At 36.7% G+C, this 24,438-nt stretch overlaps 1 protein-coding gene across 2 annotated transcripts in view; it reads left to right on the top strand.

Moving 5' to 3' along the window:
* Positions 1–1,587: 1,587 nt before the first annotated feature.
* The window catches only part of LOC131056384 (uncharacterized), an 80,014-nt gene continuing 57,163 nt past the window's right edge, over positions 1,588–24,438 (top strand). The window contains exons 1-2 of one of the 2 annotated variants that reach the window (XM_057990751.2): positions 1,588–2,974; positions 23,819–24,211. In XM_057990751.2, the coding sequence (XP_057846734.2) occupies positions 1,658–2,944 (1,287 nt within the window). In that variant the 5' untranslated portion in view covers positions 1,588–1,657 and the 3' untranslated portion in view covers positions 2,945–2,974; positions 23,819–24,211. Of the gene's footprint in view, positions 2,975–23,818; positions 24,212–24,438 lie in introns of those variants that run through there. The other variant, XM_057990750.2, reaches the window with a different exon arrangement.

Raw genomic sequence — 24,438 nt, 5'->3', positions numbered from 1 at the left:
ATGCTTACAAAATTTATTAAATCCTATAAAATAATATTTCCCAACGTTGTCAAATCATAACACCCCTACCTCATAATCTATTTGATTATTAAATAAAAATTTAAATTATTTAAAATTAGTAAAAATTTCAAATTTAGAAGGCATAAAGTAAATCCAAAAGTATTTAGAAACATTGTCAACAAATTTAACAAAATATTGAGATTTACACATAAAATAAACATCTATTTGACTAAACACATTGGATCAAAATTAATGATTTATAATAATCTCTCACCTCTATTTCCTCCAATGAGAAAAGGAGATCTTTTTTCAAATACACAATTCTCATGAAAATAAATTTCACCAATAGAATAATAAGAAAAACCATCAAACAACTTCTTATTAATAATGGTCTTAAGACCTTTCTCATATATATGATCCAAGCATTGGTGCAACAACATACATGCATTTTTAGTTCTAGTTACATTAATAGAATTACAAAAGGTGGAGGCATTCAACTTAAATAAGGTCTCAACTTGAAATCGTCTAGCAATCACCAAGTTCTCTCTTACCAACCTACAACTATACTTGCCAAATGTCACATGTAATCCAAAATCATTTAACTTGGATATAGAAAGTACATGTCTCAAAAGTCTTGGAATATGCAAAACATCATCAATGTTGAGAGACTAATGTAGAGTTTGACTAAGACAAGTCCTTGACCAACCACCAAAAATATTTTCTTTCTTTTGGTTAATTGTATGTTTAAGTGAAGGAAGATAATTAATCTACACCCAATTTTTAATGAGAATTTTTTTGCCATTTTTTGTTTCATACCTTTTATCAATTTGATACCTTATTAAATTTTCAAATTTTAGTTCAATTCTAGTTATTTCTATTTCTTTTCTCTTAAATGTCTATTTCTTATGCATGCATATTCGTCTACATGAAACTCTATCCTTGACTCTAATTGTATGACTCTCCAAGTGTATCAAACAATAATGTATTATACAAACATCTCTATTATCAATACTTTTCATTTATGTAGCTAGAAAATAATTCAAGTTTCTCTATTTTTACTAATTTTCACTAGTTCTTGAGACCATTTCAAGTTGCTTTCACTAGCATCATTTCTATTTTTGAATTAAATTTTAGGAAAAAGATTATTAGCATAATAAAATGATAAATAGATTAAATAAACATAAAACTTTTTTTCCTCAACCCAATAATTGAATAAAATAACTCTCAAATCTTACTATATAATCTCATTAAAATGATTTCTTTAAATATATATATTTTCCTTATAATACATATATAACTTTAATCTTTCAATTTTTTTTAACAATTTACTTTTATTTTTTAACTTTGATCAAATTGAACCGCACACGCAACTTAGTTTTAAAAACAGAAATCATAACTGAACACGTCATGTCTACGACAATGAATGCGGCTTAATATGAATAAAATGACAGCATTTTAAAATAATAATAAATACGGCTATACAGCCATCAAATTTAATTACATGAACGAAATAAATTCTTACATACAGAGGGCAACGGTAATTTTTTTTTCGAATTTACGTTAATATAATCTGTATTAGATCATTATGCTCCTAATTCAATACCCACAAAAGACATGCATACAACGCTAGAGCTAGGAAAAATTGATTTAGGGTTTTATGGAGCTTCTCGAGGATGCCAAAAATCACGCTGATTGCGGTCACAGGATCGAATCCCTTAAGCGTTTGAAGGACATTTTCCTGCAAAATGACAGCGATCCGGCACTGCTAAACCAGTTTCTGTCCAACTTGACGGATCTGCAGACGGCGCCGTTCATCCCGGTGAGAAAATACCTTGCGGTAATGATACAGCAAATCGGATCAAAAGACTTGGAAACTTTGTCTCAGATTTTTCCTGCTTTATTGCCGTTATTAAACGATGAGGCGCCGACTGTTGTTCGTCAGTGCATCAGTAGCGGAACAGTTCTGTTTCGGAGGGCTTTAGACTTAAAAAATGTTGAAGCGGACAAATGGCTGAAGAATTTATGGCCTTGGATGGTGAAATTCAAGGACGCAGTTTACGGCTTCGCCTTCTGGCAGGGTATTTCAGGCGGAGTTAAACTCGCAGCGATGAAGTTCGTCGAAATAGTAGTTCTAGATTTCACGCAGGATTCCGGCAATAATTTGAGCGTTTTAGGGCCAGCGGGAGGTCACATGGAAGAGGGCGGCAAGAACCTAGGGCTTATGCTGGAGCAATTTGATGTGCCTTCTTCACCTTCTTCTCTGATAATCGTCCTCATCAACTGTGTTGCAGAGATCGCAGCGGAAAGGCCAGGGTTTTGCTGTCGTATTTTGACGGCTTTGCTGGGGTTAGACCCTGCACGCTACGGTCACATGGCTAGCGTTCGGCACGCGCTAAAGACTGCGTTGCTTGAGCTTTTGAGGTGCGCTCACTGGGGGGCACTGCCCTGGCGTGACCGCCTGCTAGAGTTTCTGCACGCATTAAATGCCGGGGAAGCTGCGACTCAAGCGCTTCGCAGAGCTGACCGCGCGCTTAAAAAACTGAAAGCGGAGCGGGCAAATCGTCCTAGGGATCTACGTGGCATTGACAGTGATGGCGTGGATGGAGTGCTGCCAGGTCTGCAGAATTTAAAGGTCCAGCAGCAGCCCGGATGCCAGCTGGACGAATTGTCTTCTAACGTGGACCAGATTAAGGGTTCGTCCGATGGAATATCAGCACACGTGGACAGGACAAAGAGTTCTTACGAGGGTGATGGAGTAGCGTTGTTACAGGTGGACAGAGAAATTTGTTGTCCAGTTCAGCAAGCGATTGGCGGGATAGCTGCCCTGCTGGCACAAGGACATAAAAGCGGGGAGTCAATAGAGAGATTGGTGCGGAAGATGGATCCGGGTTTGCTTGCTGACGTGGTCATATCTAACATGCAAAATCTGCCTTGTATACGTTGATAATAACTAATCTCCGACGGCACCGTTTAGGTAACTTCTTATTCTTTTGCCATGCCATTATTACTTAGAATGACCATTGCTGAGCTAGAGCAAAATCTACCAGTGATTTGACTTATCTAATTATTCATATTTTTATGTCAAAGTTTCTAGAACGTTTTTTGACACCTGTTAGGCTGCCATAAAGCGCACTAGACCTTTGTTTGGACACCTACCCTGAGCGTTTTTAACTAACCCGTCAAAGAGTCGGTGCAATGTTTCTTTGGACACCTAGCTTAACCTTTAGAAAACATCTGTTTCTGCACTTTTTTTTGGGATTAAGAAATAGAAATGGTTAAGAAAATAACTGTAGAAAATAAAATAGTTAATGCAATCAGATTTTCAAATTTATGTTATAATTTTACTTGATATTTCTGGATTAGATTGTGTAAAGATTTTTTATCATCAATATTTCGAATCACATTTAGTGATTCAAAGATGAAAAAAGTTTTATGGTGTCATCCAAAAGAATATGAATTATAGACTAAGATATTAAAAAATTCAAAATTCTTATGAAGCATTGTGTTATTAACTTTATAATTTTTTATTTTTTTTAAAAAATTTTGGTTCTATTGTTTTGTAAAATATTACATTTTATATTAATAGTTAGTAATGAAAGATTAAGAGTCACAATTTTATGTTCTATAACAAATGTTCCATTAATGGTAATTTATTATAGTATAAGTAATCACTTCAACATTTTCCAGTTATTGATAAATTATGAAACAATTTAAAATTTAATTTGAGATATGAATATTGAAATATATTTATCCATACTATATGTGTTATCATGAACTTATATTAAAATCAAGTAAGAGTCGAAGGGGTGTATAATTATATAAAAAGATAATTGAATCAACAAATAGTAAGTTTTAAAAAAACTCAAACAATGATTGTGTTTTCGTTTGCCCTTCTGTTTGCCCTTCCCACCTAGTAGAGTTTAAACCATTTGCCCATTGCGCTCTCCTCCTCTGTTGCGTTTGTGCATGTTGTGCCCTCCTTTGCTAAGTTGGTGGGCTTTGTCCCCTTTGCGCCTTTGTCTGTTGTGGGGGTAGATGCTTGTGTTGCCCTCCACTTGATGTTGGCGTTGTGGCTGCTTTGCCTAGTGGTGGTGGTGGTGTTCCTTGTTGTGGATGGTGGCCCTGATATGAGTGCAAATGTCTCCTCCCCAGACCTTGTATTGTTGGTAGAAGAAGTTTTGCTTGCGTGGCCAAATATGCTGCTCATCCTACCAAGGGGAAGTTTTGTCCTCTTCCTTGTGCCAAGACCTCCCCTATGATGGTTTGTGGTAGAAAATGTTGGTTTTTACGAATACTGTGGACTGGTGTGTAGATTTATTGGGTTATGGCCTTCTCTCCTTAATCTCCATTGTTGGGTGAGTGATTCTTGGACGCCTTTGGTTGTTGGTAGCATTGAGCTCTACCCTTGTGCTGAAAGTTTTTTCATTGCTTCCTTTGCTTCTTCTGATGATCGTGATTTGGTGCTGGGCAAGTTGTGGGCTTGGGGAGTTAACTCTCTCTCAATCAAACCCTGGACAACCTCTTTCAACCCTCTTATTGAACCACTCAATGCGCATCTAGTATGAGTTCACCTTCCCAATCTCCCCTTTCATTTTTGGGAGCATTCTTGTTATGAGGCCATTGGTAACTCTATTGGCCGATTCTTGAAGGTTGATAATGCCCAGTCCTCCATGGGTCATTCTACCTTTGCTGCATTTTAGTCGACATTGACATCTTTATGTCTCTCCTTCGAAATGTGGTGCTTATGGTTGGGGATAGGCCATGGACTCAATCGTTGGATTATGAGGGCCTCCTCTTTTGCTGTCAGAGATGTTTATCAATGAGACATTTAGTTTTGGATTGTTCTCTTTCTCGCCATAAAGGAGTTGCTACTTGATGGAAAGGTCTACTACTAATCATTTGACAATCAATGCCTCTGATTTTGTTGATCCTGCTGACGCTTTACTGACGGATAATGTCTCCTCCCGGGATGAGTTTGTGCCTCTTATTACTGAGGCCCCTGTTAATTCTTTGGTTATTGTTGGAGTGGCCTCTTTTAGGCTTGAGGCTCCTACCCACATTGCTCTTGTTCTGCAACAACATTTTTCTCCTGGTGTGTCTGTTCCTGATGTTGTTTTGCAGCAACAGTCTACTCCAGTTGTAGACAGAAACCTTGTGGGAAACTCCTTGCTTGATCCCTCCTATGATGTCCCTAATAATAATATTGCTTAGACTATTGTTTGTTATAGGCAGAAAGGTGATTCTTCTTCCCCCTCTCCTCTCCCCCAAACTCCTTGTTGTCAAGTTTTGGGTATTTCCCTCCACTCCTGAGTTGGGTTGTTGTTGGTTTGCTAGGCCTTCAACAATGGTCTTTTGATTTGTTGTTAAAGGCATGTCCGACTTGGGTTTGTTTTGGGTTAGCACCCTTGTTTCATTGTCTTTCATTTTGCCGCCTATGGGCTATTGTATAAAGGGCCAACACCCCTTTTTTTTGCTGTAAAGGGGAAAATTGGATTTGGCAATTTGAAACATAGAGGGGAAAAATCACCAAATCAATTTAGCTTGTAACCTTTACATTCAAAAGAGGGAAGGGAATCCACTAGATTCAGTCACAAATCAGATAAGGATTGAATACTGAATGGATTGGATTAATTTTGTGAATGTATTTCCCCTCTTTTGTAAGTTGAAATGGTGATTTAAGTTAAAGTGCTGAAAAATGAAGATAAAACTAAGAAAACAATGAGCTACAAATGCGAGATTGAGCTGGGCACTTAGAATTGAGTAGCATAAGCTGAGTTGGATCTGACCCTCGAAGGAGCTTTTAAAAAGTCGAGACTAGGACGCGACACCATGGTCCCTCGAACTTTCCGCGTGTCGAAAAGGGTTGATTTGTCTCTGTGAATGAAGCTTATTTTGAAGAGTACAACTCTGTACCTATTTCTTGCACACAAAAAGAAAGGGAAATAGGTTGGGAATAGGGGCTTGCTTTAGGTCAAACCTTGGTTTTGGAATTAACTATGAAATTGGAATAGATGCAATTGAAATGACTGTAATGAAAGGTTCTCCTTTTGAAGGAGATGTTGAATTATGACTGAAAATTGAATGATTATACCTCTTTGTGAAGTTTTGCTTGCCTCTACATAGAATTAGGGTTTCATGAAATAAGATGTAGATCTCCACTTCAATGCTTGAATCTTGACTTTATTGCTGCTCCAAGGCTTGAAGGAAGACTAAAAATGCTCAATTTCTTTTGAATGCTTGAATGCTTGATCTCATGTGTGTGCTCAATAATTCTTGATTCTTGTGGATGTTCAAATGAGAGGGGAAATCTTCTTTATATACTTGCCAATTGAGAAAATTGATTAATTTTCCGACATGAGTTGACGTGGAGAGGGAATTCCTGCTCATATTTGAAATTTGAAAATGAGTTAAAGGGGCCCCAAAAATGAGGGGGACCATGGCGAGGCACCATGGTTATATTGAGAACCAGGGGCCACGCCCTGGGCTTGCCCTATTTTGCCTCGCCATGGTCCTATTGAGAACCAGGGGCCACACCCTATTTTGGGGCAAGGATATCAAATGGCTTATGAATAGGAAATGCCAAAAAATGATGCAATATGGAAGGGGCATGAGCATAATTAGGTCCCAAGCAGGCCAAGGGGCACAAACGCTAAGGTAAGGACCCAATGCGGTCAAAATTGCAAAGGGGTGCAATTTTAGGATGCCACAACTGCTTATTTTAATAAAAAAACAAATAGTAACTTATTTTAATAATATATATTTTTGTAAGGGTGAAAATTGTATAAATTGTATTTCTTCCCTTTTAATTTTATATTATTTTGTGCGGGTGTTCTAAGTATTGTCCTAGTGACTTATTTGAATTGATTTGCCATTTCCACAAACCCCAAGTGTAATTCAAAAAATGAATCTTATCCCAACTCAAAGTATTTCTAAACTCCAAAATATCATAACTCCTATATGGCTCAATGTTGCAGGTGTAGTTTAAGGTTGCATGTGTAGACTTGACCCACTTTTCAAATTTAAAATTTAATTCTATTTCAAATTATGTGTTTAGGACATGTATAAACAACATCATGCTCAGGTCATTTAGGACAATTCTTCATCATTTAGAACACTTGCTACTAACATTTGTGCTTGTTAGTGTCACCCATAATCTTCTCATAACATTATTTTGCATCAAGCATTTTAATGTGTGAACCTTTATATCAACAAAAACCAAAACCTTAGTTCTTGCACTAGGTCATTCTATCACATATTATATTTTTGTTCAACCTACAAATCCTCATTGATAAAATTGCATCATTATTAGTTGCATTGGTTGCTTGGTGTGTCTTTCAACTTTATCAAAATCAAAGAAATAATTAGTAGGGCTTGATTGAGACAAAATATGGGTTGTGCTAGTTAATACCACCAAGTCTTCTCCTGTAGGTTGTTGTCATTATTGTAAATCACCCTTGTGTTTAAGTGTCATTATAACAAGTTAATGTAGTAAAAATGGTGTTTCAACCTTGCGATTACATGAGGTTACTATTTATAGTAAGTTTTTGTTTGAGCATGAAATGGTGCAAAATTTTCTCCAAAGCTTCGAATTGGCTATATAAGCATGGCGGTAATTTTTCGTTGCAAGATCATAGCTAGTTTTGAAGATATTAAAGTTTATGTTTTTGGTAGGTGCAATGAAAGGTTTAAATTTATCTTTGAGGACTTTAGATTGTTTGAAATGCCTTGAAAAGTAGGCACAACCGACATAGTGGGTTACGAGGTGATAGAGCACTTCTTGAGCTTTTTGGCACTTCAAATGATTCGTCAATCAGACACGTGGTTCACAAGTTATGGCCTTCGGAAGTTTGGACCCTTGAAATAAGAAATATAAAATGCATCAGACACATAAAAAGGGAGGAGCACGTGTTAATGTGTGTTTTGACATGTCATAGAGCATCTAGATTGGAGATAAAGTTGGTTTTACTTTATTAGGTGGTTTTAGCCTATGGTTTTGTAATACCGTTTGATAGTTTCTTGTATTGTATCTCCTATATATGAGGTGCGTGAGATAGATGTTGTATGCAAGAGCCTTATGACTATTGAGTTACCTTTGAGTCTTTGATTAGTGGTAATCTCGTGAAGAGCTTGCTCTGCAAGTATATTGTAATCTGTTATTGATTGCTGAATAGTATATTTGACGGCTTTTGGAGTGTGGGTTTTTTCTCCCGAAAGAGTTTTCCCCACGTAAATCATTGTGTTGTGGTATGCATGTTGTTATGTCTATTTTGTTAAGTTTTTGTAACTGTTGTAACGATCTGTAAAAGTTTTTGCATTACTCTCCTCTCAAGGTTGGTGTAGGAAGTTGTTCCATTACTTAACTTTTTCACAAATGGTATCAAAACTTGATCACTTTTTGTTTCAGTTGTGGATTGTTGGATTTTTTGAACTAATCCAGATTTGAGTGGGAGTTTGTGCAAAAGATACTTTTTGATCTTGTTGCAAGAATTTTCAATTGGCAAGTTTGTTAGTGAGAACAAACATGGACAAATTTTCAAGAAGTAATTTTAAGATGTGTAAGTTGAAAATAGAAAATCTGCTAATAGATTGAGATCTGTGGGATGTTGATGATGCAAATGTCTCAAGACTTGCAAATCCTACTGTGGCTGCTCAGTATGATGTTATGGGCCGAAAAGCCAAGGGTTAAATTAAATCGTGCTTGGCAGTCTTTGTTCTGATTAATGTCCACGGAGAGAACTCTACAAAGAAGCTATGGACTAAGCTTGGTGAAATATATCAAGTGAAATCCTTCTTGAATTAGATTTTCTTGAGGAAGAAATTGTATTCCTTGAGAATGGAAGACAGTGGACGAGTTACAAACCACCTGAAAGCATTTAATATGTTGGTGGCTCAATTAGTATTTGTTGGTGTTAAGATGGATGAAGAGGAGAAATGTCAGATCTTGTTTTGTTCTTTGCCTGATTCGTGGGTTTCTCTTGTCATGGCTATCAGTAGTACTTTTGTTGTTTTGAAGTTTGAAGATGTGGTGGGTGCCCTACTTGGTGAAGAGAAGTGGAGGAATGTATCTATTAGTTCGAAGGAAGCCCTTACTACTATCTGTGGAAGACCTAAGGAAAAATGGAAGAAGAATGAGAAGCATAATAAGTCCAATCTAGAGGGAGATCGAAATCTCATGGAAAGTCCAAAGTCATCTACTAAAATTGCAATAAATCAAGACACATCCGTAAGGACTGCAAAGAAGAATTTAAGAAAAAGAAAAACAAGAAGTTTGTTTTTTTATTCTGAGTCCGATAACGAAGATGGTGATGCATTCATTGCAGCTTTGACTACTCATGCAAGTAATGATGCATGGTTAATTAACTTAGGTGTATATTTTTATATGACTTCTAAGAGAGATTGGTTTTTTGAATATGAAGAATTTAATGGAGGTAAGGTGTACTTCGGTGATGGTTCACATTTAGATATTGTTGGTCATGGTAAAGTCAGGATCAAGTTTTTTGATGGTAGAGTAAAAAGGATTAGCAGTGTGCTGCATATCCCTAGATTAAAACAAAATTTATTAGATGTGAGCAAACTAATAGATGTGGGTGCGTAGGTAGTCTTTTCCGATGCAGGATGTAAGATGATTAATGGTGCTATGGTGATTGTTAGAGGTGTCATGTTCGACATTTTGTATAGGTTAGAGGCATACATTATTGAGTGTAATAGCACTCATGTAAAAAATAAATCCGTGGATACTTTGTCGGAAGATTTGAGGGTTTCACCTTCAACGGATGGACATGGCTTTTAGGTACTTAAGGGTGCTCTTTCTTCTGAAGCAAAGTTACCTACAAAGAAGACTTATGTTATGGCACCAGAGACAGTCACATTGGATAAAAAGGTCTAAGGACCTTGAAAAATAAATTTTTTGTTGAAGGTTTGAATGATTGTAGTCTTGACTTTGATTTATGTGAGCATTGCATTTATGGAAAACAAAACTGCATTCAGTTTTACTCGTTCTCATAAATCTTGTGGTGTTTTGGGTCTTATTCATTTTGATGTGTTTGGTCTTGTAGATTTTCCTTCCATTGGAAAATCCACATATTATGTTTCATTTATGATAATTTTAGTAGAAGGACATGGGTATACTTTCTGAAAAGCAAATATGAAGTTTTCAATTGATTTAAAGAATTTAAAGCAATGGTTGATTTGTAGATTAGAAAGAAAATGAAATGTTTGAGGACTGATAGTGGTAGTGAATTTTGCTCTAATGATTTTGATAGATTTTGTAAAGACTATGGCATTAATAAACAAAAGACAACTATGTATTCTCCATAACAAAATGAAGTTGCAAAAAGAATGAACAAGACATTGATGGAGAAGGCTAGGAGTATGCTGAGTGGTGGTGATTTAAAACAAAAGTTTTGTGTTGAAGTTGTTGCCACTACTTGCTACATGATTAACAGGTCTCTTATATCAACTCTTGTTGATAAAACACCCATGGAAGCATGGTCGGGTCACAAGCCTTCATTGAGACATCTTAGAGTTTTTGTTTGCGAGGCATATGCACATGTGTCAAAGGAGAAGCAAACAAAGTTGGAGAACAAGGCTGTGAAATGTATCTTCATTGAATATGGTTATGGTGTGAAAGGATACAAGCTTTGGGACTCTGTTGCACAACAGGTAATAGTAATACATAGTAGGAGTGTTATTTCTAGAGAAATTAAGTCTCCTTCTATTACATTGCAGTCAGGATAGACTAAACAAGAATATGTGATTCAATTCCCTTCTACACTTGAAAAAGTTGAATCGAGACCACTTGATAGGCAAGAAGTTGAGGAGAGTTCGTCTAGCTTTGAATCTTCAGAAGAGGAGAAAGAACCTCCAACTCAGCTTGTTCGAAGGTCTATAAGACATAGACAACCATCTGAAAGGTATTCACTTGATGATTAAATATGTATTTTTGCTTTGAATACTAATGTGGATGAACCTAGATATGTAGAAGAGGCATTAGGTGTGAATGATGCAAAATCTTGAAAGATTGCTATGGAAGAAGAAATGACAGTTTTGAAAAGGAATGATACGTGAGACTTTGTACCATTGCTTGAAGGACGGAAACCTATTGGTTGTAAATGGGTGTTCAAGAAAAAGATTGGTTCATATGGAGGCATTGAGAAGTATAAAGCAACGTTGGTTGCAAAAGGCTACTCTCAAGTTGAGGGTGTTGATTACAATGAGACATTTTCTCCTGTTGCAAAAATGACATCCATTAGATTTTTGCTTTCTATTGTTGCTGCTTATGATTTAGAGATTGAGCAAATGGATGTGAAAACTGCTTTCCTTCATGGTGATTTGGAGGAAGATATTTATATGACACACCTAGAGCACTATGTGGTGAAAGGTAAAAGTAATTTGGTCTGTAAATTAAATAAATATTTGTATAGCCTCAAATAGAGTCCTAGGATGTGGTACCAAAAATTTGATACATGTGTTGAGGTTTAGATTTGAGCGTTCTAAATCAGAACACTGTGTTTATTATAAATCATATAGTGATCATTACCTGTACGTTGCATTATATGTTGATGATATGTTATTCATTGGTAAAGGGAAAGGTATGATTTCAAAACTAAAGTCTCAACTTGCTACTAAATTTGAAATGAAAGATCTTGGTGTAGCAAAACATAATCTTGGGATGACAATTAGAAGAGATAGAGTGAATAGAAAGCTATGGCTAGGCCAGAGTAAGTATGTGAATTTAGTTTTACGGAGGTTCAACATGCAAGATTGTAGACCATTGTGTGTTCCCTTTACAGTTGGAACAAAATTATCTATTTTAGATTGTCCTATATCTCCATCAGAGATGAAAAACATGAGCAAAGTGCCTTACTAGTGTGCAGTTGGAAGTTTGATGTATGTTATGGTTTGTACTAGACCAGACATTGCCCAAGCAGGGAGTTCTTTCCAGATATATGTCCAATCTTGGTAGCCTTCAGATATTTGAAGGGTACCTCAGAATATTTTTTGTGTTATCATGGTAATTTGGTTGGAGACATGATTTCCCTTGATATTCATGGTTATGTGGATTCAGACTAGGGAGGTGATATTGATAGTAGAATATCCACCAGTGCTTGTGTTTACTTTATTTGGTGGTGCAATTAGTTGGATGAGTAAACAATAGGTTGTGGTTGTTTTGTCCACTACGAAAGCAGAGTATATAGCAGCTACGCATGCTTGTAAATAAGTCATTTGTCTTAAGAGACTGTGTTCAGATATTAGAAGAAAACAAGGTGCAATGATAGTTTATTATCACAGTCAAAGTACAATCTGCCTAGTTAAGAACCCAACATTTCATGCCTAGACCAAAAACATTGATGTTCAGTATCATTTTGTTAGAGATATGGTCGAAGATGGTAGGGTCAAGCTGGTTAAGGTAGAGGCTTTGATGAATGTTGCAGATTCTTTAACTAAAGTTGTGAGCATAGAGAAGTTCAGATGGTGTTCGGAGTCTATGGGTTTCATGGCCCCTAACAATTAATGTATTGTGTATATACTCCCTTTGCTCTTGCAAGGTGTTCGTCAAGTGGGAAAATGTTGGAAAAATGGCGTCTCAACCTTGCATTTATATGAGGTTACTATTTATAGTAAGTTTTTGTTTGAGCATGAAATGGCGCAAAATTTTCCCCAAAGCTTCAGATTGGCTAGATAAGCATGTCGGTACATTTTCGTTGCAAAATCATAACTAGTTTTGAAGACATTAAAGTTTCTGTTTTTGGTAGTGTAGTGTCATAAAATTGCGACCCCTGCAATTTTAGCTACATTTTAGGTCCTCACTCGGCGATGACATCTTCCTTCCTAACCGAGACCTCTTTTTTGCATTTTTCATCCTTGAACCCTCCTTGTCTAAACTCTAGACCCTGTCTGGGCCCCAAAATAGGGCAGGACAGGGGCGTGGCGCCCCTGTTCCCACCCCGTAGGGTGGCCCTAAGTTAGGTCTACCCAGTCTCCTATGCATAATTTGCCTTCGGGGTTTGTAATTCCTCTTTGTCAGCCTTCAGTGGTTGAAAATTAATCCTCGAGGCATGTATAAAAGGGGATTCAATTTCCTCATTTAGGGGGATGAGAGGCATAAGGATAAGATATGAGATTTTAAGGTCATCATCAAGCATTCAAGCATTCAAGTCTTCTTCATTCATCCATTGGAGCAACATTACGACATTCATTTGCAAGCATGTGTGTGTGTGTTAGAGTTTTGTCATGTTACATGCCATTTCATACAACATTTGTGGTTATATTCAAGACGCAAAGTAATCATCATCAACAAGTTGCAGATCTACAAGGTATACATTTCCATTGTTTACATTCAAGCATTTGCAATTACTTTCTTTCAAGGTTGATTCTTCAACTGAGGCTTGACTGAGTCAAACCCCTATCTACAACCATTCTCCCTCTCTTTTATGTGTGTAGGTTGCAGGTGTGCAACTGTAGTTGCAGGTTTGTGCTTCATTTGCAGATACAAAAGAACTCTTTTCATTTCACGGATTTTGTGGAGGACCATGTACATTCCCACCATGGTCCCGACGACTTCTCCAAATATGTAGGGCAGCGTATCAATCTAATTAGCTCAGATCCAAAGTTACAGCGCAATCCCGAATTGGTAGCTCCTCATTTCACTCATTTCCTCTCTCTTTTCCGCATAGTCAACAAGTCAACTTTCTCATTTACAAAAGAGGGTAAATCACACTTCAACCCTTGCAATCCATTTGGAATTCACATCCTTGTTTCCCTCGGATTTGGATCTAGTGGATTCAAGCCCTTCTTTTGAATGCAAAGTTCCTCCCAAGTGAAAATCATCCTAGTGGCTTCCTTTCTCTCTCCTAAGTGGGGAGTCACTAGGATCCAATTTTCCACTTTACATTTTGGTGAACCCAACATCTTACACATTAATTCTAATTTCTCATTCTTAGATTTGATTAATTGCAATTTGAATTTCAAATTTTCATTTTCCAGTTTGATTTATTTGCAAATTTTAGAGATTAATTGCATAAAAAACCTAATTTTTCATTTTGAGAAAATTAAGCTTGTGAGGTGTAAAATTTTAACTACTTGTTACAAATCTAATTTCTATTTCAAAATTGCAATTTAAATCTGTCTCTTTATTTTGAAAATTCAGTGGTTAAATCATAAAACCCTAATTTTTAAGATTCTTCTATTTTCAACCTTTGACTGCAAGTTTGATCGATCTAGACATCTCCAAATTGGCTGTTTTTTTGGATTCCACATTAATATCATAATTTCTATCATTCTTGAAAATTTCAAAAGAAGTTGGTTAGACCGTGTGCGCTCCCGCCACGGTCCTCAACTTTTTTCCTGAAATTTTGGGAGACGGAATGGACTGTATTTTTCAGCTCAAATCCAGAAAATCAACGTACTTTATCAATTTTAACACTCTCTAAGGTTAAACACAAATTCAAAATCCATCAAATTCACATCTTAAATTTAATTTTAAGAAAAGGTCCTAATTTTAGATCTATTTTTTCAGCAAATTCGGATTTCACTTAAGAGGCTTTTAATGGCAATTAATCAATTGGATTTACTTGCTCTTTCGCATGTGATTACATTGCTTTTTGCATATATTTACTACAATCATGTGTCGGATAAGAGTTTCTTTCATTTCTTGTTGCTTCTATTCATTCATAACACTCGGTCATATTTTGTTGTTAGGATTTCCAATTAAATTATTTTCTTTTCAATTTGATCTCAAAGCTTTCATGTATCATCTGTGTTGCATTATGATGATGTTGTTAACAAAATGCATTTCCTATGTTAATCATCTTAGATCTTTTGTAGATACTAAACCTAGAGATCCTAACCTTTGTACCTCTCCTAGGGTATCTTGTGTAGATGAAATAAGATCTAATGCTTTACCCAATGATCTTTCTACAAGAGAGCAAGCATTGGAAAGTAATATGGACTCGTCTTCTCCTCATATACATACCCTTGAGCAAGGGGGGCAATATGAGAACATCAACATTCTTACATCTTTAGATCCTTGTTATTCTCTTAAGACCTATCTTCAACATCAAAGTCTATGTAGGGAGGATGATGTCATGCATTTTATTCATGACCTTTCCCCTTGCATATAAATCACTAAAAATGAGCGTTTAGATGATGAAGATGTTCTTCCCCAATCTTCCAAAAAGGATAAGCTTGATAAAGGAAAAGAGATTGCCATTTCACATGATACTCCTCCTTCATCTACAAATCCTTTTCTACCTCCTTACACATCAGATTTCAAAGAAATTCATGATCGTGTTCCTCCACCTAGTCAATTGCAACATGCTTATAGTCATGGTTTTCATATAATTACAAAACAAGGTTTTAAAGGACAAGGAATTGGGAAATTTGAGCATGGAATTCGTGTCCCTATAAACCCTCCTACACAAACTACTACATGAGGCCTAGGAAGTGGTACCCCTCTTTCTATGGACGAGTTGCTTAGGCTTCAAAACTTTCAAGATTACCTTAAAAAACAATAAATCAAAAGAGCCCGCAAGAATGCTTCTTCCTCAAAGCGTCCTTTTTGTTCATTTCATCAAACCCATGACCATAATGCTGATGATTGCCTGATTTTTAAAAATCTATTCAAGATGGCATAGATAGTGGCAAAATAAGAACTGTGGATAATGAAACTTCTTCTCCTAACAAACCCTCTCCTTCATGGCAAGACGATATTTACCATCCTGTCAGATTAGCTGCAAGAATCTATTGGAGGTTGAATTATGACAAGAAAATTTCCTTTCCTCAAAATAGAAACAAAAATCTTAAGCAAGTGAAAGGTATTGAATATTGCATTTTTCATGATTCATATTCACATTCTCTTGGAAAATGTTATGCATTTGAGAAATTTGTTGAACTGCAATATGATCTTGCACAAATTTGTCTCACAGAAGATCTAGTTGTATTTCTCGGTAAAAACATAATGCCTTAGCACTTCTTTTCCCTTCATGTTACTCTTCACCCTATGGCATAAACAATACATTTAATAGGAGCTCTTTATCATTAGTGGTGGTATTGTTTCACTTTAACATACTTTGGGGCAGCAACATGAAGTCCATTTTTCTTCTTCTTTCTATACATTTATCTCTATCTTTGTGCATTATTCATTATTAGATCTTTTTTCTTGCATAGGGTTATTCTTATGCGAGCATATAATTGTTCTTTGGTTTCCCTCTTTGCTTGGAGAGGGGCATCTTTAATGAGTACTGCACTTCTTCTTTTTCCTTCATTCTCTTGGAAATCTTACCTCTTCTATGGTTTCGATTATTCGCAAGTATGATATGTCCCTTAGCAGGGAATGATCTCTTGAGAAGTATGTATCCCTTCCTTGAAAGGATTTGTTCCACTAGGATGGCATATCACTTGAAAATAATCATCATCAGAAAATGTGTAATGTTTCTCCTTGTTCTCCTCACTTGGGGGGCAAGGATTTTCACTCCTTTCCCTTTTCTTTCTTATCATTATTTCTTTTAGGGGCTGCATTTTTCATATGTGATTATCATTTCTTACAATGGTATTCTTTTATGATTAATCCCCCTTGGGGAATATATGATGTTTTTTTCCTTTCGAAGATTACCACTTCTTGAGACGTGTATTTTACATTTACTAATGTCTTTTCTTGCATATGTTCATGTAAGTTCATTGGACATTTGCTTATGTTTAATCTCTCTCTAGTAGATTGTGTAGGCTCTTCTCATTGTCCCTTAGATTGGGGGGCAATGATCCTTCTCTCTCTCTTTCTCTAGGGATCCACTTTGCCCTATTAAGTGGATGGTGTGAGTTCTATTACTTGATGTCATTCCTTGTGTGGAATTGTTGTTGTTCACTCAATGATTCTCTCTTATACAAGAGGTGTTAGTTCTTGACTACAACCTCTTTTACACTTGGTAATGTACATCTATGATAAATTCAACCATCCCTCTACGGGCTAAAAGTGAGTCATCCCTCATCAAGAATCCCTTTCACCTAGAAATAGGAGGAAGGATTGCATTCTTGTTCTTTCCTTTTCTTGTTCTAGAAGATGTTATATCTGTCTAAGACAACTCCTCTTGGGGGTAGATGTCTTTTGAACAAAGATTTCTTCTCCTCCAAGGATCACCTTTACACTTACAACAAGATATCTCCTTTCAACTATCTTATCCTTGCTTGAAGAGTAATCCCTCTCTTGCTTGGATTTATGACATTGTTGCATAACAGATATCTTCTTTGTGATGGAGGTAGGCATCCTTGTTCTTATTTCCTTAAGATGTCAACATTACCCTATGTTGACATCGACATCTTAAGGGGGGGGGCACCCACACTGCTCCTTTGTACTATATTTCTCTCATGCATTGTACAGTGGGACATTCTTGGAATCAGAGGGAAGCCTCTTAGAGAAAGATGTCATCACTTTTCTTGTACAATGAGACATTCTTGGAACCAGAGGGAAGCCTCTTAGAGCAAGATGTCGTCACTTTTCTTGAACAGTGAGACATTCTTGGAACCAGAGGGAAGCCTCTTAGAGCAAGATGTCGTCACTTTTCTCTTGTACAATGGGTCATTCTTAGAACCAAAGCATAGACTCTTAGAGCGAGATGTCTTCACTTCTTCTTTTCTTGTACAATGGGTCATTCTCAGAACCAAAGCATAGACTCTTAGAGCGAGATGACACCACTTTTCTTTTATGTGGGGTGATTATTATTGGAACCAAAGCACTAACTCTTAGAGCGGGATGTCACACCTTTCTTGACATTTGTACTATACATTCTATATAGGTTGTAGCATACTCGGGCATAGACTCCTATGAGGCGCTTTGAACCTCACTTGCACACATGTGCATGAGGTTGATTGGAACTAACGTTGTTCTCACTCTCTCCCTTTACATGGATCACCTAGACAGGCTCTAGGGGCGAGATTTTCCATGTCCTTCTCTCCATGGATCACCTAGTTTTAGGGGCGAGATGTCTATGGTTTCTTTCTTCTTCGCTTTTCTTCTCATGGATCACCAAGGTGTGTATTCATGTTCTCTCTCTTCTTCCTCTCATGAACTCATAGTTTTACTATTGATGGTTCATGGGTGATGTCATCTTTGCTCTTTATGTGATTGCTTGTGTTTATGTGATGGCATTCGTCTTTGTGTCCTGATTAGTTGTTGAGACATCTGAGTATTGAGGTCTCTTCAGCTAGTTAGTTTTGTGTCTTGTTCTTGTCGTGTGTCTTTTGTGCTTTGTCTTTGTTTTCATGTGTCTTGTGCCTTTTTGTGTTCTCTTGTGTATGTTGGCGTGAGTTGAGACCCTAAGATTGGGGGCTTTTTGCTCCTCAATATTAGTGGTGTCTTATACTCCTTGTGGTATTGCTCCACGTCCCTCATCTTCATCTTTCCTTTTCTTCTACTTTATCGACAATATTGGCGTAGGCCATACTCCTGCTAAAGTGGGGGCTAAATGTAGTGTCATAAAATTGCGACCCCTGCAATTTTAACCACATTTTAGGTCCTCACTCGGCGACGACATCTTCCTTCCTAATCAAGACCCCTTTTTTGCATTTTTCATCCTTGAACCCTCCTTGTCTAAACTCTAGACCCTGTCCGGGCCCCAAAATAGGGCAGGACAGGGGCATGGCGCCCCTGTCCCCACCCCTTAGGGTGGCCCTAAGTTAGGTCTGCCCGGTCTCCTATGCATAATTTTCCTTCGGGATTTGTAATTTCTCTTTGTTGGCCTTCAATGGTTGAAAATTAATCCTTGAGGCATATATAAAAGGGGAGTCAATTTCCTCATTTAGGGGGATGAGAGGCATAAGGATAAGATATGGGATTTCAAGGTCATCATCAAGCATTCAAGTCTTCTTCATTCATCCATTGGAGCAACATTACAACATTCATTTGCAAGCATGTGTGTGTTATAGGGTTTTGTCATGTTACATGCCATTTCATACAACATTTGTGGTTACATTCAAGAAGCAAAGCAATCATCATCAACAAGTTGCAGATCTACAAGGTATACATTCAGAAGGTTACATTGAAGAAGCAAAGCAATCATCATCTACAAGGTTTACATTCAAGCATTCACAATTACTTTCTTTCAAGGTTGATTCCTCAACCGGGGTTTGACTGAGGCAAATGCCTATCCACAACCATTTTCCCTCTCTTTTCTATGTGTAGGTTGCAGGTGTGCAACTTTAATTGCAGGTTTGGGCTTCATTTGCAAAGACAGGAGAACCCTTTTCGCTTCACGAATTTTGTGGAGGACCATGTACATTCCTGCCACAGTCCCGACAACTTTTCTCCAAATTTGTAGGGCAGATCCATATCAATCTAACTAGCTCAGATCTGAAGTTATAGCGCGATCCCGAACTGGTAGCTCCTCATTTCACTCATTTCCTCTCTCTTTTCTGCATAATCAAGTCAACTTTCTCTTTTACAAAAGAGGGTAAATCACACTTCAACCCTTGCAATCCATTTGGAATTCACATCCTTGTTTCCCTCGGATTTGGATCTAGTGGATTCAAGCCCCTCTTTTGAATGTAGAGTTCCTCCCAATTGAAAATCATCCTAGTGGCTTCCTTTCTCTCTCCTAGGTGGGGAGTCACTAGGATCCAATTTTCCACTTTATAGGTAGGTGCAATGAAAGGTTTTAATTTAATTGAAGGCTTTAAACCATCTAAAATGCCCTAAAAAGTGGGCGTAACTAACATAACATGTCACGAGGTGATAGAGCACTTCACAAGCTTTCAACGCTTCAAACAATTCGTTAATCGGACACCTGATTTACAAGTTATGGCCTCCAGAAGTTTGGACTCTTGAAATAGGAAATATAAAATGCATTGGACACATAAATGAGCTATAAAAGGGAGGAACGTGTGTTGATATGTGTTTTGACACGTCATAGGGCATCTAGATTGGAGATAAGGTTGAGTCTACTTTATTGGGTGGTTTTAGCCCATGGTTTTGTAATACCATTTGATAGTTTCTTGTATTGTATCTCCTATATATGAGGTGTGAGATAGAGGTTGTGTATAAGAGTCTTATGACTATTGAGTTACCTCCGAGTCTCTGATTAGTGGTACTCTTGTGAAGAGCTTTCTTTGCAAGTATATTGTAATCTGTTATTGATTGCTAAATAATATATTGGGTAGCTTTTGGAGTGTGGGTTTTTTTCCCCACATAAATCACTGTGTTGTGGCACGCGTGTTGTTATGTCTATTTTTGTTAAGTTTCTGTAACTATTGTAACGATTTGGATTTTTTTTTTGCATTACCCTCCTCTCAAGGTTAGTGTAGGTAGTTGTTCTGCTACTTAACTTCCTCACAGTTAAGTTGTGTGTAGAATTAGTGTAAACTTGATAACGAATTCTTGCACATATTTGTGAGCAAATTGTATTTCCATGCACCTTTAACTACTGGGGTATAGCAAATATAAAACCCTACTCTATAATTGTAATTCAACACACTAATATATATCAAATTTGAGCTCTATTAATAGAAATTCATATAATTTATATTTATTTCAAACTTTTTAAGTTCAAGGTTGATTTTCCCTTGAACATTTTATTTCCAATGATAGGCAATATTCACCATTTTGGTTGATAGGTCTAAAAACCAAAAAATGAATCAAAGTCATCTAATTACCTAAATTAGTTTAGTTAAAATAAATTTCTATGCTCATGGAGGCAAAATGAGGCTTATGTATATAAATCATAAGCCCTTTTCTTCACACTATCCCTTTGAGAGATTAAGTATTTGAAGTCAAATAACACCTTCTAAACTCATGCCACATAACTTAAGTGGAAGACAAAGAAGGCCCCCATTAGGTCTAATTCTTTTCATTCATCAATCCTTCCCTCATGTTTGGTTTTGTGTATAGGGCTAAGATGAAGTATCCTGGAGGGGTGTGGGAGCAATAAGTAGTTGAATCTCTGTCTAGCTTTGAAGTTGGATATTGGGTTGAATGCACAAACAACAAGGAGGGACGATCCAAGCTAAAATCATATTTTCTAACTTTTACATAGATGTAGAAATCAATGGATATTCGTCTAAGTACATTGTGTAGCTATGTTTATCTTTGGGCATGTTTAGTGTACTTGATAGTTATCTATGTTATTTTTCAATTCAATGCATGAGTCTTTAGCAAAGATGTTGAGGTGAGAGTTTTGAATGTAAGCTAGTGTGTAGAACCTACAACAATGTTTGAGCCATAATAAATGGAGTAATGCTAGGTATTGGATGGTTAATGTTTTGGTTCCATTGCTTGGACCTTCTATATGTCTTTTTTTAAATTTACAATGACATGTTGATAGATAACATGCGATGATATCCATAGATGGTTCTTACTTGAATTAAAGTTTATTAAAGTTGCAATGCTTACTAGTGCATAGATTTGTAATTGGAAAGTGAAGGAGGTGTTTGGCAATAACCTATATGAAGAATCTTAGGTCAATTTACCTAAGCACACGTTCATTTGATTGTCCAGATGCCTTTGTTGGCATTGAAGTGTTCACTAAGAGCTTGTTACCTTGATCATGGAGTCAATCAATTAAGCGAAGCATCCTAATTTGGAATGGACATGCATGCAAAAGTTCATGAAAGGTTTAATTGATTCCTACATCTTTTAATTAATGGTATCAACCTACTTATTGCTTAAGGAAGCTTTGACTATGTTTTTGACTCCTTTGCATCACAAATTGTTTAAAGAAATTTCACTTGAGTAGAAATGTTGTTTGTGGAGAAGCATTTTGAAATCCCCCCCATGGAGTGATTCCCTTACCATGCTAAGGGTGTCTAGTCAAAGACGTGACTTGTTCATGAAGTAGTGTGCAAAGATGGCGACTGTAGTACTTAGCACAAAGTGTATGAAGAGAATCATATGAAAGGTTGCAAGACTAGTTTAGTTGGAATGGTAGCAAAGAAACCTAGGAAGACACATTGCACAAATGGGGCAACACAAGTGTGAAAGCACTAATAATGCACATCACAAGGTGTCTTTTACAAATGGCTGAATTGAGTACACTTAACACCAATGCATGAACCATAGCTTACTATTGTTGAGGTTGTGTATATGTGCTCACATGTTGATGAACCAAGTTGTTGCCTAAGGCTAATGTCTCACACATACCCAATCTAAAGAAGAAAATCCATCAACAATTGAGAGGGAATACATGAATCTACAACATCTTTCTTGCTTTTGCAAATTCAAGGATGTAGTTTGGAAGAGGTATCAAAAACTCCCCATGATAATATTTATAAATTATTTTTGATAGTATTATTCCGAACTTCCAAAATTTCTCTCATACTACCTTGCGAGTAGATAGAGTAATTGCACAAGCATCAATAGTCATGGATACTAACATGTAGAATCCTATAGTCATTTATGAGTAGGGCTCATTATAGTGAAGCCCTACACTAGAGTTGAAGATGCCTCTAGACATTGTAAGGCTTACATGATTTCTTAGAGAGAGGAACATAATAAATGATATCTAAAATATTTAAATCCTTGCAACCACCCTAATTGAAAGAGCATACAATTTGTACTCATGCCTTGATAAAGATGGGGCGTGATTACCTAGAGATGTTTCAAAGAATCATTTCTACATTGAAAGATATCAAGTGAAATTCCAAAGAGATCATGAGAAAATATGACCAAGGATTCAAGGAGTTGCACTCGAAGTTCCCCCAAGGAAAAAGATGAAATCATTAGGAAGGAATGGTTCATTGGAGGCTTAACTATGCATAGCCAAAGAGAACTAGTTGAATGTATGCTCTCGACACAAAAATGAGGCTTTGGAAATTGCATGGATGGAACAAATATCTAGTAAATAAAAAATTCAACAAAGTCCCTATTGCATGGGGTATAGAAGTGAAGGTCACACAACTATTTTTTTCAATAATAAGACCCCAAGTGTTGTTCGAGTTATTTATTCATCTCCAAAAGCCCATGAATTAGCTACAAGCAAAACACCTATCACATCTGAAGAGAAGAAACCATGATTAATATGCAACCTTGAGAGAGAATTGATCCAAAGGGGAATCTGATATTAAGAGTAAACTGTAAATGATTTGGATAGATTACAATGGATATAATGAATGTTTATAAAAGCATAAAGATAAAATCTTAGATGCAAACCCTAGGACAAGATTAAAAAAGAGCTTGACAAGTGTCTACATCATAATAAAATAGACAAAATATGCTAAATAAATCTCAATCTAATAAAAGATAAAAAACACCTAAGTTTAGCTTAAGTGAATAAATTAATAAAGGACCTAATTAGATAATTAACTAGATAATGTCCTAGTTACTCCAACAATAATTAGGTGTCATTTCATTTCCCTAACTTCTACATATCCTAGAATGTGCCCTATGCCAAAATAGGCATGCAACCTCATCTTGTACCCAACTACCAAAAATACAAGGCGTTAATGTTAACTTCTTCTGTGAAGTTTGCTAGTTTGCACCCATTATACCAAATCATATAGAGTGGTCCACAAAGTATAGTAACAATGTAGAAAAACAATGATGAAAAAATAATCAAGACTATGCTTGACAAAATCAAGGATGGTCACTGTGGATGTGGAAGTCATAAACGTGTTAGTAGTGATAGTCATAATGGTGGCCAACATTGTTTGCTACTAGCATCTTACAACTATAGTAAAGTATGCCATTCTTCTTGCAAATGTGTTAATGATGTAAGAGCATCCCCGGTCGATGAGCAATCTTGCATCAACCAAAAAAATTTCCTTTCAATTTTGTTCTTGTTTAGTTCTTTGTGCAGTTTCAGTATTCTTACCGGTAGTTGCTTGTTCTTCGTGGCAGATCTTGTTTGCAGTTTTTTGGTGGATTCATGTGGCTGATTTCTGATTTCTAGTTCATATGGGTTCTTCTCCAGTCAGTCATCGCTTCCGGTTGGTTTTCCTTCATTCCGACGCGATTCTTGGCGTGTGGATCCATCTTGGGTCTTGTCCAATGTTCTTTGGTGTGTGGCCAACCTTCCTGCTGAACTACATCACTTGGTTGTTATTTTTTGGAAATATTTCTTAAATCTTAGGGCTGACCTAATTATACATTTCATTTTCCTGCATTGGTGAATGTAATCCTTTGAGGCCAACCCGAATGTGTTCAGGTGGGTAATAATATGATGTTATGTAATCATTTGTGGAGGCAGAGGAAGTAGAACTAAGAATAAGGATTGAGATTCGCATGTTGTGATCCGGTTGATTCTTAGAGTCCCAGTTGGATTGTATCTGGCTTGAAGCGTGCATGTAACCGATTAACTACCGTATGTTCTTTGATGATAATACGAAGATTGCCGGATGATTTTCGGAAGTTCTAATTTATGTGAATTTGTTATGTTTTCTTACTGCTTTCGTTGTGTCTCTCTTGTTGCATAAGCCGATTGACTCTTTTGAGGGTTTTTATTGGTTATGACTGCATCA

Source organism: Cryptomeria japonica, chromosome 7 (assembly GCF_030272615.1).
Source record: "Cryptomeria japonica chromosome 7, Sugi_1.0, whole genome shotgun sequence".
Classification (NCBI taxonomy): domain Eukaryota; kingdom Viridiplantae; phylum Streptophyta; class Pinopsida; order Cupressales; family Cupressaceae; genus Cryptomeria; species Cryptomeria japonica.
Note: the sequence above shows the minus strand (reverse complement) of the source record. Positions and strands in the feature narration are given on the sequence as shown.